The sequence below is a fragment of the Alligator mississippiensis genome, chromosome 3, assembly GCF_030867095.1.
Source record: "Alligator mississippiensis isolate rAllMis1 chromosome 3, rAllMis1, whole genome shotgun sequence".
NCBI lineage: Eukaryota > Metazoa > Chordata > Crocodylia > Alligatoridae > Alligator > Alligator mississippiensis.
Genome location: NC_081826.1, coordinates 212509016 through 212527622, shown reverse-complemented (window position 1 = coordinate 212527622; position 18607 = coordinate 212509016). Strand labels below are relative to the sequence as shown.

At 46.5% G+C, this 18607-nt stretch overlaps 1 protein-coding gene across 5 annotated transcripts in view; it reads left to right on the top strand.

The window, feature by feature from the left end:
* The first annotated feature begins 1657 nt into the window (after positions 1-1657).
* Positions 1658-18607, top strand: part of AUH (AU RNA binding methylglutaconyl-CoA hydratase) — a 186225-nt gene continuing 169275 nt past the window's right edge. Inside the window, exons 1-3 of one of the 5 annotated variants that reach the window (XM_059724881.1) lie at positions 1658-1887; positions 17580-17647; positions 17746-17833. In XM_059724881.1, coding sequence (XP_059580864.1) covers positions 1686-1887; positions 17580-17647; positions 17746-17833 — 358 coding nt within the window. In that variant the 5' untranslated portion in view covers positions 1658-1685. Of the gene's footprint in view, positions 1888-6355; positions 6455-17579; positions 17648-17745; positions 17834-18607 lie in introns of those variants that run through there. The other 4 variants (XM_059724880.1, XM_019478092.2, XM_059724883.1 and 1 more) reach the window with 4 other exon arrangements.

Genomic DNA, 18607 nt, shown 5'->3' with positions numbered 1-18607 from the left:
ACAGTGCTATCTAGTGCAGAATATAAATTGTTGTGGGTGGGTGCAGGATAAAAATATAAGGAAAAAACTAATAAGAGTTTTTGTGAAGAATTTCTGTTGGGTGAAATGGGAGCGGGGCAGACCACTGGTGGGAGGTGCTTAAAGCAACCAGCTTTCAGCAAAATCTATGCAGGTCCCCACTGTAACTGAGAATGCTTTGCAGAAAGCGTTCTGACATGCAATTATTCCCTGGGACAAACAGAAGTTCACTATTGGTTCCAGGAGGAAGGGGAATGCCAGCCTGCAGCCAGTTTTCCCTAGCAGCTATCCGATCACCACTCTCCCAGCTTGTCCCTGTTTCAGAATGGGGAGGGGGGAGGGTGTGGGGGGGCAGGAAGGGAGGAGAGGAGCTTGTTGTAGGGATTCCCTAGGGATGTATTGGAGCCTGGGGAGTTTTTCAAATTTGAGACAAATGTCCTTGGGGACACTGGGACAAACCCTGAGGACAAAGTTTGTCCCAGAGAATTTGTGACGGTTGCTTTGGAGGCATTAATAGCTACCTCTTTCCTGTAGCAACAGACCTGATTGAAACACTTCTGTTTCAAAATCACAGCGCATGTCTCTAAAAGCCCTTTTCGAATCTTTTGCTTGTCACTGTTCAAAGCCATGGCTTAGAAATGTGAGGGCCACACCATTGCCTTGGCCTAGCTGCACCTCTACAACGCTTTAATTTCCTCTGAGCAAGCAACTTTAGAATGATTTTTTTCCCCTTTTGTATCTAAAAGATATGTTCCAGATCAGCCAGATGAAAGGAGCTGGGATTTCCTTGGTGGTGATTTATGGCCTGTGGTTTACAGGGTGTCAGATGAGATGATCAAAATGGCCTTAAAACCTAGACAGGCACTTTCTACATGAAAGCTTATCTGACATCCCTCCCAACTGTGCAGTTGGTCCAACAGGGGCCCTGCTACACATGCAAATTAAAGCTGGCTAGAAACCAGCTGTGGAGCTGTTGCACATTTTCAAGCATTAATTTAATAGCTGGTTGGCTTTTTTTTATAGTGCACTAGACTCTCTCTCTTGTTCCTTTTTAATAGTGCCATAATTACTTTGCACATGTGGCCAGTCTGCATTTATTGCACGATTCACCCATTAAATGTGCAGCTGATGCTTTGCATGTGTGGCCCTGCCTACCTTTATTGCGCAATTCATTCATCTGGTGTGTAATAGTGTAACGTGTGGCAGAGAAATCATCCCCCAAAATTCTACCAGGACAGTGGTGGCCAACGGCAAGGCTCCAACCCTGCTAGATGAAACCTGAGCGAGGAAGGAAAAAAGGGAGCAGGGCGGTGTAGCACCTAAGGTGGGGTCAGAGCATGGTAACAGCGTTGCCAGGTCTTAAATATGAAATGACTGTATTGGAAGCTCGAAATGATCATACAGTATTTGCTGAAAAACTATCGTACAGTAAAAAAGTAGGCGCCCTCAAGACTGACAGGGTGGAGAGGCCGGGCTAGGCCGGGGACTGCGCCTGGGGCAGAGGTTCTCAACCGAATGCGACCCAGGGCAGCGCGCGCTGCCAACGGCCGTCGGGAGCCGTTGGCCTCACGTGGCTCGGGGTCGCGTGCGGCGGTAGGGGGAGGGGCCGTGCGTGCCGCGCCGCCGCCGCAGGGTCACGTGAGGCGGGCGGAGGGCGCGCAGGCAGCATGGCGGCGGCGGCGGGCCTCCTGCGGGCCTCCGTCGGGTTGGCTGCGGCCTCGTCCCTCCATCGACCGGGGCTCGAGCTGCGCCGGGTAGGCGCCGCCGCCGCTGCTGTTGCTTTCTTCTCGGTCCGGAGGCGCTACGGCTCGGAGGCGCGGGAAGAGGAGGAGGAGCTGCGCGTCCGCTACCTGGACGACGAACATAAAGGTAACGGGGGGCAGGGGAAGGGATTCCGCTCCCCCTCCTCGATCCTGACACAGGGGGACCAGGACGCGCCCCCCCCTCCCCCGCGCGGAGATTGTGCCGCTGTATGACGTCACCCGGCCCCTGCAGCACGTGACCGGGGGGTGTCCAGCTGCAGGGCAGGGGGAGGACAATCCTGGCCCTGACCCTGATGAGCTCTGGGCCCACTTCTGGGCTGTAGGGTGGGGGCGAGGTTTGCACCTCATTTAGGCTCAGCAGTGCCCAGGCTCAGAGGGTGCTGAGGCAAATGATTGCTGATGGAGGATCCCCCCTCCCCAGTGCCCTGCATACTGCCCTTTGCAGGAGGGCATGGCTGCACAGCACTTCAAAAGGAACCGGTCTCATGACAGTCTGAGTCCTCATTACGTGAGGGTTCAGGTGCAGGCGCTCCAAAGCGACTCCGCTTTGTTAACTACTGTCAGTGGGCATCAGGGCCAGGGCTACGCTGATGTAGCCCAGACTGACTCCTGGCACTGCCTTCAGAATGGGGAGGGGGGAAGTGAGGGGAGGGGTTTGCCCAGCCGCGTTGGATGGTGGGGTGCATGGATTGGAGCCCTCCCACCTCAGGGAGCTTCTGTCCACGCACCCCACCCTCCAACAGGGCTGGGCAAACCACAGCGTGCACGCAGCTCTGTCTGCTCCCTTCCCCTGCCCCCCCCCCCCCCCCCCCCCCCCCCCCCCCATATCTGAAAACAATGCCGGGCCTGGGCAGGGGAGGTTGATCTCTTAAGACATACCAGCAAACACCTGTTTGGTTCTGGGGATCTCTGTAACTCATGATACTTCCTGCAAAGTGCAGTGAGTTATAGTGGAGTTACCTATCTGTCAGGGCCCTGAGTCTGGAGTTGAAAGCACAGCCCTGGCTGGAGTCTGGTTCGAGCCAGGTTTTGCAGTCGTGTTTGGTGTCCAACACCAGTCCTCCCAGAGCAGCCTGCTGTCCCACCTGAGGTTTCTGTGACATGTTTCAATTCCAACACATTGCTGTTTAAGCCTGGTGTGTAAATTAATTTGATGCATCTGCTTCAATGGGCTGTCCTGGACCAGTCAGCACCACACCAAGCCAGCCGTCTGCTTTCAGGCCTGCCTCTTGGCTTTGGCTAAATCGATCTGCAGAGTTGGGTCAAGAGCTAGAACCATCTGTGCAACTTAAATGGCTGCTCATGCACTGAGGGGTGTCCTGAGTTGTTACCTCAGCATTTGGGGTGTCTTCTCTTAATGCATTAGCTTGGCTTGCTGGACTCTTCCCCTGCAGTGCGTGAACTTCTGTGTTGAGAAGGGTTTGGAAGGAAGTAGAGGGGGTTTGGATTCAATGCTTCATTGAGATGGCTTTCACTACGAAAGAATTGCTCAGTCTCGCAGGGCCCAGTGCATTGGTTCTGCCTGGATTATTTTTAAGTGTTTCTTTTTAGTCATAAGGATTAATAATTTTTTAAATGAAAACAGAGATTCTGAGTTGAGTGAACTGCTGGAATAGCCATGCTCAAGGAGTACACATCTGTGGCATGTGCCAGAGCTGGAGCTGCTGCTGTGCCTCATGCTACAGCAGCAGTTCCAGCTCAGTTTTCAGCATGCAGCATTTGGTGGGAACCAGCAGCTGGGTGGCAAAAGGTGAAATGGCCTTGGACTACTGTGGCTGTGTCAGTCCTCACTTGCCCCTTGCCACCAAGCTTTATGTTCACCAGGGCCTGAGGGGCTTGGGTTCTGTGACAGGTCATGCACCACATTTGGTGGTTCAGCAGTAGTCCAGCAGGCTGGATAGAGTGGTTCCGTGGGCCATATATTTAACACCCCTGCTGTATCAGGTCATCATATTAGTGATTACTTCTTTAGGATATTGCAAGAGAAAAACAGGGGTTTTTGCCCAGTTTGTTGGGAAGATAGGAAACTTGCTTGGTGTCCAACACCAGCCCTCCCAGAGCAGCCAGCTGTCCCACCTGAGGCTCCTGTGACACGTTTCAGTTCCAACATATTGCTGTTTAAGCCTGGTGTGTAAATGACCTTGGTGCATCTGCTTCAATGGGCTGTCCTGGACTAGTCAGCACCACACCAAACCAGCCATCTGCTTTCAGCCCTGCCTCTTGGCTTTGGCTAAATCGATCCATGGAGCTGGGCCAAGAGCTAGAACCATTTGTGCAACTTAAATGATATCTGATCTTAAACACATCCAGTGACTGGGGATTGAGCATTGCCTGAAATTACTCTTAGAAACTACTCAGGCAGTTGGAATGGTAAGTTTCCGTAGTTCCAGCAAAACTAACTTAATGGTTAGAGTACGGATGAGGTGGCTAAAGGTGCAGGTCATTCTGTAGGTTTACTAGTCACAGAGTGCTGAGTGCATGCAATTTCTGCATTTCAGACTGTAATCTCAGTTGGTTGGAGGACCTTGTGGTAGAAAAATAAAATTTGTTGGGGCTAACATCAGTCAAAATTTTGACATGTGTTAGGGAAGATGGTCTGTATTGTAGGATGTATGTATGTATCCATCCATCCATCTAGCCACATGTCAAACTAAAGACCTTTTTTAATGGTTTCCTTCTCTCAATGTATACCAAACCCTGTTAAAGTCAATATAAAACAGTGTCCAAGTGCAGTGTATTGGTTGAAGTGGCAAGTAAATTGAGGACATAGCAAGATATTTTAGAAGAACTCTTACATAAGTCATGGACCCTCTCTTGGAAAGAAGAGGTATTATTCATAGATGTTAGGGTCAGAAGGGACCTCAACAGATCATCGAGTCCGACCCCCTGCATAAGCAGGAAAGAGTGCTGGGTCTAGATGACCCCAGCTAGATGCTCATCTAACCTCCTCTTGAAGACCCCCAGGGTAGGGGAGAGCACCACCTCCCTTGGGAGCCCCTTCCAGACCCTGGCCACTCGAACTGTGAAGAAGTGTTTCCTAATGTCCAGTCTAAATCTGCTCTCTGCTAGCTTGTGACCATTATTTCTTGTAACCCCCGGGGGCGCCTTGGTGAATAAATACTCACCAATTCCCTTCTGTGCCCCCGTGATGAACTTATAGGAGGCCACAAGGTCGCCTCTCAACCTTCTCTTGCGGAGGCTGAAAAGGTCCAGGTGCCCTAGTCTCTTGTCGTAGGGCTTGGTCTGCAGACCCTTAACCATACGAGTGGCCCTTCTCTGGACCCTCTCCAGGTTATCCGCATCCCTCTTGAATTGCGGTGCCCAGAATTGCACGCAGTACTCCAACTGCGGTCTGACCAGAGCCCGATAGAGGGGAAGTATCACCTCCTTGGACCTATTCGTCATGCATCTGCTGATGCACGATAAAGTGCTATTGGCTTTTTTGATGGCTTCGGCACACTGCCGACTCATGTTCATCTTGGAGTCCACTAGGACTCCAAGATCCCTTTCCACTTCCGTACCACCCAGCAGGTCATTCCTAGGGCTAGGGACAGACATTGACTGACTTCACCTTGAAAATGAAGCCTGTTTTGTCTACTGAAACAAGAATTGTTCTGTTAAGACAGGCGTACCAGTGATAGAAATCGATGCTTTATTGTTTTAGTTATAATTCCATAGCTCAGAAAGGGGATTAGGCTGTATGAAGAAAGTGATTAAGGTCCAACATAACAAAAGAATCATCTTTGGCTGTGCTTTGATTGACATTACATTTATAGCAGGTAAGAATGGAAAAATTGAGATGTCTTAAGCTTTTAGTCTATTTGTCCAGTGATTTTTTTTTTTTTTTAATTATTATTATTTTTAACTGTGCTACAGTTATAAAAGGTATGTGTATGCTGTTGCATATACTTCTCTGACAAAAAATTTGGATTGTTAACCCCACCAAGTCTTATCTAGTAAATGTCACTTTGGGTTTGTGAGATTCAGTAACACATTATAATACGAGTAACGTGTTGAAGTGTTTCCCAAAAGCATCCAACTTGGGCTAGCCTCAGAAACAACAACCTGCTGAATTATTTCTGAATCTTAAATTTTCTGAGCAACAGGCCAATGAACTCTGTAGAAAAAAAATCCTCATCCCCATTCTTTGTTTGTGTGGAACTACAAGTTAAATTATTTTCTTTTTTTTAATTAAGATCAAAATAGATATAGTTCTTGGAGTTCAGGGTCCAACAAAATGAAAAATATTTGTATGTGAAAATAATACATGGTGAGTATAGTAAAGCAGCAAATACAATACCATAAGGCAGTGTGGAACCAGCTTTTTTGGCAGGTGTGCCACAAATTAGCCACCTACTCTCCCCAAATGTCACAACATTCCCCTTCCTGTACCAAATATCCCTTTCTGCTTTCTGCCCTGTGCTCCCTGCCTGATCTCCTGCTCTGTTTCCTGCCTGGTCTGCTGCTGTGCTGCTTGTCCCCTCCCTGATCTGCGGTATGTCACTCACAGAGGCTGAACTCATTACTTATTGCACTCATCCCACAGGTTTCCCACTCCTGCCATATGGATTCAACCTTGGGAGTTAAAGGAGTCAACTTTTCTGACCCAACTGGATCCTGCATGCGCTTGTAGCAAAAGAAATCTTTTGCCCTGCTCAGTGATTTGTTGACAGGTAGTTAAGTTTATCTAAACTTCCAACATTTGTTATTGTTGGATTTTGGTACTAGGATTTCTTTTATGAATGGGAACAAATGATTCCCTTCCTAAAATTACTATTTTTTTTTAGGCTGTTTACTGTCCCAGGAAGGTAATCCTGTCTGGCTTATATTCAGACAATACTTTGTAATCAAAAGAATTAAAACTTAATACATTTTAAGCAAGAACTTAAGTTCAGCAGAAATGTTTCAGGCCATTAGAGTTGTGTTCCCCTTCTCCTTGAGTCTTATTGGAAGTCCAGGGTACAGATCTATACACTGTACTCCTTTTAAGTGTGTAACTTCAACTGAAAAAGCTTATCCCTTATCCAAACTTAACACACACAATCAAGATTTGTTAAGTATAATACCATGAAACTGCTTAGGTCCTCTCACTATCCAGGCTTGTAATAACAGCCCTTTGATATTTTCTTCTTCACTCTTTCTGGCTTAGTTAAAGGGTGTACAGTTAGTTGCAAAATAAACTGTTACAGATAGTATGTAGTTAACTGGAGTGTGGTTTGGTTTCAAAGTAGAAGGGTTTCCAGATACTTTCACTTAAGGAGCTTTGTGAACTTACCTAATTAGGTAGTTAGCATAGAATCAGGGTAAAATAGCCTCAAGTTTTAACATAGCTCCGATGCCGTGTAAAGATTTAAGTTACTTTTCTTTCCAGTCTTTGCACATCAGTATTTGCTATATTGGATGTTTTTTTTCAAATGCAGGTGCATTTATTTTGTGTTCTGAACAAAAGTTCCTGATTAATTACTTTTGGTTTCAGAGTTCTTGCAGGTATAGTAGGAATATTGATTTTCTTCTTTTGGTGGGGAGGGGGTGGGGGAACTAGTGCATTCATTCAAAGGTGATAAATCATACAAAAGTAGAACAGGGAGGGACCTCAGGAGATCATATACTTCAACCCTCTGTTCAAAGATCATCCTTATCTAAGCTACTGTTTACAAGTGTCCATCTAGCCAATTTCAAACAAAACTGCACAAACAGCCCTCTTGTGCAACTACCAGTCACAGTGCCCCAAAACATCAAGAATGGCTTGTCACAGGTAAAGCAGGGGGACAAGGGCACAGTCAGTGTCCTCCCACTGCAAGAACAGGAAGTAATTAAATACACTTGAGAGATCTAAGGGAAAGGACAGTCTTCCTTCTCCTTTCCCCACCCCCTCTCCCATAAAGGAAGGCACCCCACCCCCCTCCTCCCACAGTCCATCTTGATCTGTCTGGAGTAAAATTCCTTTCTGATCCTAAATATGGCAGTTGGTTTGGCCCTCTGCAGAGGACCGAGACCCAATAACTAGGAACCTTCAGGCTTAAGTCCCAGCAAGATAATAGGCATGTACATCCCAGGCAAAACCTCAAAAATCAAAAGCCAACACCCAGTGCTTCTGATGAAGGTGAAAAAATCTTCTGACACTTGCAGCAGCCAAAGTGGAAATAATTTCTTCTCAGCCCCATGTAGCACCTGGAAAAGCCCCAAAGCCTGAGAAAACCAATTATCCTCCATTCTGCATTGCAACCTGTGAATTATAAACATAACTGCACATATCACACTCTAACTGGAGGGCCAGTCATAGAAAATTAGTGTTGGAAGTGACCGTAGGAGGTCATCTCGTCCAACCTCTTGCTCAAGCCAAGACAATCCCCAGCTATATCATCCTAGCCAAAGATTTGTCTAGCTGGGTCTTAAATATCTCCAAGAATAGAGATTCCACCACCTCCTTGGGTAACCTGTTGCAGCGTTTTAAAACCCTCCTAGTAAGAAAATGTATCCTACTATCTAGCGTAAAATTCCCTTGCTGCAACTTGAGATGGTTGCTCCTTGTTTTGCCATCTGCCACCACTGAGAACAGTCTAGCTCCATCCTCTTTCGAACCTCCCTTCAGGTAGTTGAAGGCTTCTATTAAATCCCCCCCTCAGTCTCCTCTTCTAAATTAAATAAGGCCAGTTCCCTCAGTCTTTTTTCATAAGTCATGTCACCCAGCCCCCTCACCATTTTTGTTGCCCTCTGATGGACTGTCTCCAATTTGTCCGCATCCTTTCTGTAGTAGGGGGCCCAAAACTGAACACGGTACTCTAGATGTGGCCTCACCAGTGCTGAAAAGAGGGGAATAATCACTTCCTTTGACCTGCTGGCAGCTCTCCTACTGATGCAGCCCGGTATAACACTAGCCTTCCTTGCAACAAGGGCACACTTCTGGCTCATATTCAGTTTATTGTCCACTGTAACCCCCAGGTCTGTTTCTGCAGAGCTGCTGTCCAGCCAGTCAACCCCCAGCATGTACTGGTACATGGAATTGTTCTGGCCTAAGTGCAGGACTTTGCATTTGTCCTTGTTGAACCTCATGAGATTTCTTTTGATCCAGTCCTTCAATTTGTCTACATCACTCTGAATCCTAGCCCTACCCTCCAGCATGTCTACTACCCCCCCACAGCTTGGTGTCATCTGCAAAATTGCTGAGGGTGCACTCTATGCCATCTTCTTGGTCGTTGATGAAGGCACTGAACAGGACTGACCCCTGGGGCACTCCACTTGATGCTGGCTGCTAACTAGATATTGAGCCACTGATTACCAGGGATCCTGGCTTCCCTGATAAAAATAGCAAATTCTCTGATTAAAACCCCCAAATCCATGATTAAAATTAAAGCCCCCCCCCACACATTCCCCATGGCCCTGCTGGTGCCCCTCACTCCCCCTGCAGGGGTGGGCGCACAGACCCATACCCACACACACCCACACCCGCAACAGGTAAGTGTGTATGGGGGGGAAGGGAAGGACCAGATATAGTGCATATGGGGGAGCAAATTGAGAAGGGGGGAAGGGTGTTTGTGTCTGTGCGTGCTCCCAGGAGCAGGACCAGGGGGGCAAGGGCAGCGCAGCTCCTCTGTGGGCTGCACATAAGCTGTCTGGCATGGGGGGGAGGAGGGGGTGGCTCACATGTGACTGCCACCACCATTGCTGCTGCCACGCCCTGTGCTACCTTCCCGTGGCTGGCCACACAGCTCTGTGGGCACAGGTTCATGGCTGCACGGCTTCGCAGGTAAGTGGCACGGGGCACGGCTGTGGTGGTGATGCGGCCACTGCGTGCAAGCCCCCACCTCTGGCTGGATGGGTGGCTTGTGTGCGGCCTGCAGAAGGGCACCGCTGCCCTGTACCACTTGCCTGTGGAGCCATGTGACCACAGAGCTGTGCCTGCAGAGTTGTGCCTGTGGAGCTGTTCAGCTGGCAGCAGGAAGACCGCGTGGGGTGCGGTGGTGGTGGCTTCACTCTCCCTTCCCAGTGCTACCTTCCCTGTCACTGCCGTGCCCTGTGTAGCCTTCCTGCAGCTGGCCGCACGGCTCTGCAGGCAAGTGGTGCGGGGTGTGGCGGCAGTCGCTCCAAGGCTGCTCTGGTTCCACATGCCGCTGGCCAGGCAGCCACTCCAGGTTTTTCCTCAATATCTCCCTGCTTGCTGCTGGAGTACCCAGCCGGTTGCATGTGGACTGCGAGCGGCACTATTTGTTCTTAAGGGAAGCTGCACGTAGATTCTCTGAGGCCGATAGCGCCGCTGACAGTTTATGTGGACCTGGCCAGGCACTCCAGGGCTTCCACCAACTGCCCCACTCTCTTAGTCCCCTGCAAACCCCACTTACCTAACCTTGTAGGCTCGAGAAGGAAAGGGAGCCTGAGCCAAGCCTTGGGACTAACTAAAAGTCTCAGGCCCTGCCCCCCCCCCGCACTCCTCCTCTGGGCAGGGCTGGGGGTTTCCTGCCCATTTTGCAATCAGCTCTTGCAGGCTGGAACTCTGCCTGCCTGCAGATGTCTTTGCAAAAGGGGAAATCCTCAGCTTTCTCTGCTAAAAGGTAAAATCCACATTTTCTCTGATAAAAATGGGATATCTGTGGTTTTCTGCCTTTCCATGGGAAAGGGAAAACACAGATCCCTGCTTACTATCCAGATTACCACCAGTTTTCTCTCCATCTTACAATATGTTCATCCAGCATGTACTTCCTTAGCTTGCCTGCAAGAATGTTGTGAGAGGCCATATCAAAAGCTCTGCTAAAATCAAGGTATATTATATCCTTTGGTTTCCCTGCATCCACAGAGCCAGTCACCTCGTCATAAAAGGCAATCAGGTTTGTTAGGCATGACTTGACTTTGGTGAATCCATGCTGACTGTTCCTAATCACATTCTTCTCCTCCAAGTGCTTTGAGAGAGATTCCTTGAGGATCTGTTAGCACCATGAATATAACCCCCCCAACCAATACTATAATTCACTACTCTATAAACAGGTGCAAAATTAAAGCATAAGATATAACAGCCTACCGTAGCAGATTTGCTCTATACTTTTTCCAGGGACTGAGGTGAGGCTGACTAGTCCGTAGTTCCCTGGATCTTCCTTTTTCCTGTTCTTAAATATGGGCACTGTTTGCCCTTTTCCAGTCACCCAGGACCTCTCCTGATTGCCATGAGTTTTCAGAGATCATGGCTAGTGGCTCTCAAGTCTCATCAGCCAACTCCCTCAGCATCCTTGGGTGCATCGCATCCGGCCCCTTGGACTCGTATGTCCAGCTTTTCTAAATAGTCCCAAACCTGTTCTTTTGCCACTGGTGACTACTCACCTCCTCCCCAACTGTGCTGCCTGTTGCTGTGGTCTGGGAGCTGAACTTGCCTGCAAAGACTGAGGAGAAGGCATTGAGCGCTTCAGCCTTTTCTGGGCTGAAACCTGTCACAAGATTTCCTCCCCCATTCAGTAAGGGACCCACACTTTCCCTGATCCGCCTCTTGCTACCAACATACTTGTAGAAACCCTTCATGTCCCTTGTTAGCTGCAACATCAATTACGCTTTGGCTTTCCTGACTTCATCCTTGCATGCCCAAGCAATGCTCTTATACTCATCCCTATTTATTTGTCCAAATTTCCACTTCTTATAAGCTTCCTTTTTGTGACTTAGTTTACTGAAGAGTTTGCTGCTAAGCCAAGATTGTCTTCTGCCATACTTGCTTGTCTTCTTGTGCATCGGGATGGTTTGTTCCTGCATTCTTAATAAAGGCTTCTTTAAAGATAGCCAGCTGTCCTGGACTCTTCTCTCCCTCAGTCTGGCTTCCTAGGAGATTCTGCCTGTGAGTTCCCCGAACAAGTCAAAGTCTGCTTTTCTGATGTCCAGAGTCCTTACTCTGCTGCTCTCCATCTTTCCTTTCCTCAGGATCCTGAACTCAGTCATCTTGTGGTCACTGCTGCCCAAGTTACCATCCACTACTACATTCCCCACCAATTCTTCCCTGTTTGTGACTCAAAAAGAGCATGGCCCCTAGTTGGCCACTCCAGCACTTGTACCAGGAAATTGTCCCCAAAACTCTCCAAAAACTTCCTGGATTGCCTGCGCACTGCTGGATTGCCCTCCCAGCGGATGTCGGCGTAACTGAAGTTCCCCATGAGAAACAGGACTTGTGATTGGGTAACTTCTAGCTGTTTGAAGAAAGCCTCATCCACCACTTCCTCCTAGTCTAGTGGTATAGCAGGCCCCCCACCGCAACAGCACCCTTGTTGCTCTCCCCTCTGACCCTAACCCAGAGACTTTCAACGGGCCTGTCTCCAGCTTTGTACTGGAGCTCTGAGTTATCATATGGCTCTTTTACATAAAGTACAACTCCTCCTCTGCCTCTTCCTTGCCTGTCCTTCTTGAACAGTTTGTACCCATCCATGACTATTCCAGTCATGTGAGCTATCCCATCAAGTCTCTGTTAGTCCAGTCATGTCATAGTTCCCTGACTGCAAGGACTTCCAATTCTTCCTATTTGTTTCCCAGGCTGTGTGTGTTCGTGTACAGGCACCTGAGGTAGCTAGTCGATTGCCCTGATTTCTCAGGAAGCATGAGAACACCCCCCCTGTTTCCCCCTCTTGCTTGCTATTCCAGCTATTTTCAAGCTACCCAGTGGGGCAATGGTGTCAGTGCAGAGGAGCCACAGGCCAGTCTGGGCATGGGCTCCAGGGGGTTTCAACAAGAAGGGCCCGGCAATGATGAAGGGAAGGACCCACTTTTCCCCTGCACTGAGCAGCAGCTTCTGCCTGGTGGTTGCTGCTGCTACCACTGCTTAGCATGGTGGGCGAGTCGGGAGCAGGCGTGGGGCAGGCCAGATTTGGGGTTGTATGTGCAGGTTCTGTCTGATCTGGAGCTGGTCCACTTTACTGGGCCCGGTCTGCATTGGGTATGGGGTGGGCAGGGGTTGGTACTGTGTCCACAGGTCCTTGCCAGTACCATGGGGCTAGGAACAGAGGTGGTGGCAGCCAGAAAGAGCTGCTGCTGCCTGAGCTGCCTAGAAAGACAGTCCAGCTGCGGGGCTGCCCCAGCCCCACTGCATGCCCAGGGGGAGGCAGGATGGGCCACAGGTCAGATGGCACCTGGGCTAGGTGGGACTCGGGGACTTGCTGTGGGCCGGACAAAGTGCCCACAGGCTGTATTTTGCCCACCCTTGCATTGGAGCATGATGTCTGGAAGCGTCTATTACAGCAAAGAAAAATCTATTTCCTCACTTAAGGCACATGCCCCAATTTTAGAAGGCTGATTTTGAATAAAAAAATGTGTGTGGTATGGGTCTCAAGGGCCTGTATTAAACTCCTATTCCATGGTAGGCCTCCTATGTAACACTGGACAAATCATTTAACTCATCTGTACTGTGGTTACCAGTTTTGGCATGAGATATTCCCAACACCCCCTCAGGTATCTTAAGTTTAAATTATTTCCAGAGGTACTTGGCTATTATTACGATGGAACTATCAAGAATAGAAGGAGAAATGAGAAGCCATGGAATATATTTTTATTTTTCTAATACTGACTTCAGTTTGTAATTTTCTAATGTCCTAAATCCTGTTACCCATTTCTGACTATTCTCACTTCCTTTCTTTTTTCCATATTTAGGAAGATTGGAAAGTGGGGTGGGTGTGTGTTGGGCATTAATCACACTTTTTGGAGAGAAGCACAGCAGTGGTAGGGTTATGACTGGATATGAAAATGGTAGGAAGAATTGGCTTATGCATTTTTTTTTCCTCTAGAGGTTTTATTTTCTTCTTGCAAAGGACTTTTTTTTCCTTACTTTTAGCTAATTAAGTTAAACACCCTAAACAAAGTTTTAATGTATTTATTAATTTTTGCATTTAACACCAGCATTACTACTTCTGTTTATATGCCATGGGGGAGGATGACCGTTTACCTCACCTTCTTTCTCACCTCAAACTCCTAAGAACTTCTGGATTTGGGCAGGCAAAACTGTTATTTTGTATTGCACCTATTAATTCTTTCCTATAACTTCTTGCTAGTTGATATAGCTTCGTTCTGATGCCTCTTTAATAAAAGTTTTGGGGGTGTTTCACGTATACCATGTACTACAAGTCTCTCTATTGTTACATATTATAGGACTTTTCTGCAAAAACGTTTACTTAAAAAATGTAATGAATTATGCCCAAAAGGAAGACAGGAAAGTAGGCTGATATGGGCACCCTGAAGAATTTTCTGACTCTAGAAGATGTTTCAGCTTGAACTGTATGTTGGTATAAATCCTAGCAAAAGTTATTAATTCAGTGAAAAACACAGAGAAAATTTAGTTGTCAATAAGAACAGTAATTGCTTCATTGTTGTGTGACTATAAGGATGTGGACACAGGTATCACCTTTGTGCTGCCATAAAAAAAAATTATGGTGGCACAACAGCCAAGCAAACAGATGTCTGTACCCCTTATTGTGCCACTGATGGCCAAAATTTGCAGTGGCAACAGAGGTGGTATCAATTTGTGCCACTTGTTGCAGTAAATGTCTTTTATGACAGGACTGTGTGGTCAGCTTGGAGCTGCCCATGCACTACAGCCACTCTGAGCAGGCAATATAGGGATGTCAGGACCCCATCCTGCACAATCTGGGAATTCCCATTTCTGAGGTGCATCGTAACAGGCCCCTGAAGTCCAGGGAGTGCCTGCCTGGGTTTCCCCATTTGGGATTTCCTGGACACGTGTCAAGCACTCTAGTGTGGTCCCAGGCCTGGGAGTGCCATTCATCTGATTGCAGCTGATTACTGGCCTTAGTCCTGGGACCACACTGGAGTGTCCAACTCACTCTGGTGGAGGACTCTGGAGCATGTCACTAAGCAGAGAAAGCCAAGGTTTCCCTACTTACAGATGTCCCCTGGGAGCTTCACGTCATCCATTGTCCTGTAAGATCAACGGGTGATGTATTTCACCCAGTGAAATGGATCGGCTGTGCTGGGACTTGTCCTGTTGTAGCTGATTCACTTCATTTGGCAACATCTATTTCTAGCCTTAGCAGAGAAAATGATAGTGTTTAGAAACTTCAGCTAGATACTGTAATACTAGTACCAATTTACCACAAGATTGTCAGTCTCCTTTTGTGACAGTTTATTTGTGCTGTGTAGAGATTTCCAAGCTAGATCTTTGCATTAGCTGCTGAACTGGAAACATTAAAAGTTGAGGTTGGCTATACTAAGAAGAGTAAAGCTCTTGGTGCTCCGGCCAGATCCTTGATGACTGGAAAAGGGCCAACGTGGTACCTGTTTTTAAGAAGCGGGGAAGGGATGAGCCGGGTTACTTTAGGCCAGTCGGTCTTACCTCTATCCCTGGGAAAATACTGGAAAAAATAATCAAAGAGCGCATTTGTGAATGCCCAGCAGGGGAAATGATGCTGAAAGGAAACCAGCATGGGTTTGTCACAGGTAGATTTTGCCTGACAAACCTTATAGTCTTTTATGACCAGGTCACACACTGCCTTGACATAGGAGCTGAGGCTGATGTCATCTACCTGGATTTTAGGAAGGCCTTCGACACAGTTTTGCATCCTATTCTCATAGGGAAGCTAGCAGGCTGTGGAGTGGATGCCTACGCAGTCAAGTGGGTGGCCAACTGGCTTAGGGACTGCACCCAGAGAGGTGGTGGATAGGTTCTCGGCCTGGAAGGAGGTGGACAGTGGGGTCCCGTGGCATTCGGTCCTTGGACCGGTGTTATTTAATATCTTCATCAGTGATTTGGACGAGGGTGTGGAGAGCACCCTTTCCATGTTTGCAGATGATACCAAGTTATGGGGCAAAGTTAACACACCGGAGGGCAGGGAGCAAATACAGCCGACATGGACAGGTTGTATCAATGGGCGGAACAAAATAGGATGCAGTTCAACAAAGATAAATGTAAGGTACTCCACCTAGGAAGGAGGAATCCCCAGCACACCTATAGGTTGGGGGATGACCTCCTCAGCAGCTCAGAGGCTGAGAGAGATCTTGGAGTCCTAGTTGACTCCAAGGTGAACATGAGCCAGCAATGTAACAAGGCCATCAACAAAGCCAATTGCACCTTCTTGTGTATTAGCAGATGCATGACCAACAGATCAAGGGAGGTGATGCTCCCTTTCTGTGTGGCATTGGTCAGGCTGCAGTTGGAGTACTGTGTCCAGTTCTGGGCACCGTACTTCAAGAGGGACACGGAGAATCTAGAGAGGGTTCAGAGGAGGGCCACTCGCATGCTTAGTGACCTCCGTGAAAGACCCTACGAGGGGAGTTTGAGAGAGCTGGATCTCTTCAGCCTTCACAAGAGACGGCTGAGGGGAGACCTTCTAGCCGCCTTCAGGTTTATCAAGGGAGGACAGCAGGGAATTGGTGATGTGCTATTTACCAGAGTGCCCCAGGGAGTAACTAGGAACAGTGGGTGCAAACTAGTGGAGAGTAGATTTAGGTTAGACATTAGGAAGAAATTTTTTACAGTAAGGGTACCAGAATCTGGAATGGGCTTCCAAGAGAGGTGGTATTATCACCTAACTTGGAGGTCTTCAAGAGTTGGCTTGATAGTCACCTGGCTGGGGTCATCTGACCTCAGTCCTCTTTCCTGCCAGGGGAAGGGGGTCGGACACGATGATCCATTGTGGTCCCTTCCAACTCTACAATCTTTGAATCTATGAGTTAACCCAGTCAGCACTTCTAATACTGTTCTACTGCTGGTGGTTTGGGACTAAGTGTGTACTGAGCTATTTCTGGTATTTCTGTACTGTGCTACCTTGTGGACGTACCCAAAAAGCACGTTTTATTTAAAAGGATGTCACTGAAGTAGTAAAGACCATACCTCTTTCCCAGAAGTTTTTTATTACTGTCATCTAAATCCTTGCAAAAGGCAAGGCTTTCTGAGGCTGATACCTGCTATTGGACCCAACTGCATAGTTAGTATAGAGTTAGACAAGCTTTTGAATGTAAGACATTCTTCAGGACAAAAGCTTGTATAACTATCCCAACTATGCATTTGGTTCAATAAAAGATATCACCCTAAGAAATCCTTGCCTTGCACAATTCCTGGACCATCACAGCTGCGGCATCACTGTAACACCATCCAAATCCTTGAAATCTACTAAATAAAAGATCTTGAGTATACTCTGAAGCTTAAAATTAAAGAACTTGCTACTTCTGCAGAGAAACTCAGACCCACTTTGTGTATAGATATACACTCTGTGCTTGTATAATCTATTCCTGTAGCCACAGGGAATATATGAATTAGAAGTAATTTTGACATAAAGAATAAACTGGCATAGACAAAGCTGACACATTGCTATGTGCAAAGAGCCACTGTATTTCTGTAACAAATACAAATCCTATTTTTTAAGAATTGAATGAGTTGGTCAAGATAGGTATTAGACAAATGCAAATGCGTGATAATCTTAAAAATAAGAGTTGGCAGTTGAAATTTTTATCCTGCCTGAGCTGAGACATAGAATAGGTATGTGGCGTGGTTATACAACAAACTGTTTATACAAGTACCCAGCTTATGCATGCAGCCGTGACAATTACGTATTCAAATTTAAGGGCATGTTTGTATGTATCAGGCCATTAGTTATTAAAATAGTTCCTTAAATTATGTGCTGTTTTTGTTGGTCATGTAAGCAATCTGAAAATCTAATCAAGCTTAAAGTAAAGAAATTGCAGAACAAATCAGATACAATAATGTATGTACGATTTTTTTTCAGTCCTCACTTGGTATCACTTTAGCATCAAAATAACACAGGTGTTTCATTTTTTCCCCCCTTTCTCTGTCTCATATACTTATTCAAGGTTTTCTTTTCCCCCTTGTAGGAATTGTGGTGCTTGGATTAAATAGACCTCATGCCAAGAATGCACTTAATAAAAATCTTTTAAAAATGGTAAGTGGAAAAAACTAACTGCTTCTAATGTGAAGGTAAAACATTTGAATTAAGTGTTTGAAAAGTATTTGGTTTTCCCCTCCTCCTTTTCTCTGTAGATGTCAAAAGCTGTGGATTCTTTGAAATCTGATAAGAAAGTACGAACTGTTATATTCCGGAGTGAAGTCCCTGGGATATTCTGTGCTGGTATGCAAACTTAATTTTATTATGAAGTTAGAAATCCATAGTCTCGTAGTACAGTAAGAATGGCCAAGATTCAAAGGAAGCACTGTATCATTTGTTCATGTTCATCTCAGTAGCAAGTAAAACTTATGTGACTTTTTTTCTTTTCCCCCTTTAATAAGAAAATAACGTCGTCTTTCTGGTCGTAAATGGTTTAATCAGATTCAATGCATTCCACCTTTAATGGTGAAAAACTACATTTGGTTGAAGTTTTAACAACTTAACAATATTCAAGTCACATATGCTTATTTTCAGTTTTAAAGAAACCACTGATTTGTTTGAAATTATTGGCTAACCACCTGGAATCAGCCTGTTGAAATGCTAAGCTAGTTTTTGATGCTTGTAACCACTCCTGCAAGTGCCAAGAGAGTGTTTTCATTTTATTTAGTTACAAAATTAAACTGGATGTACAAATCAATTTATTGTGTCTATCCAATTCAGGGTAGTGATTGATCTATTCAGATTAGATAAACCAATTTGGAAAGCATTTTTCCTTCTTCCTCTTCTTCTTTCCCCCCCATACTCTGAGTAAAATTGATATGTGAGAGAGTAAAAATCAGTAGATCTGACAACTTAAAAAAGATGACCAGAAGCAATTAGTTTAGTTTGCTACCTAAAAATATTGTCTCTTATTTACCCATACAATTTTAAATGCAAAACCTTTTTTGATGCATTCTATATCTAGTATGCCAAGTATTTTTTTAAACTAATGAAAAGAATATTTGAAAATGTGGCTTT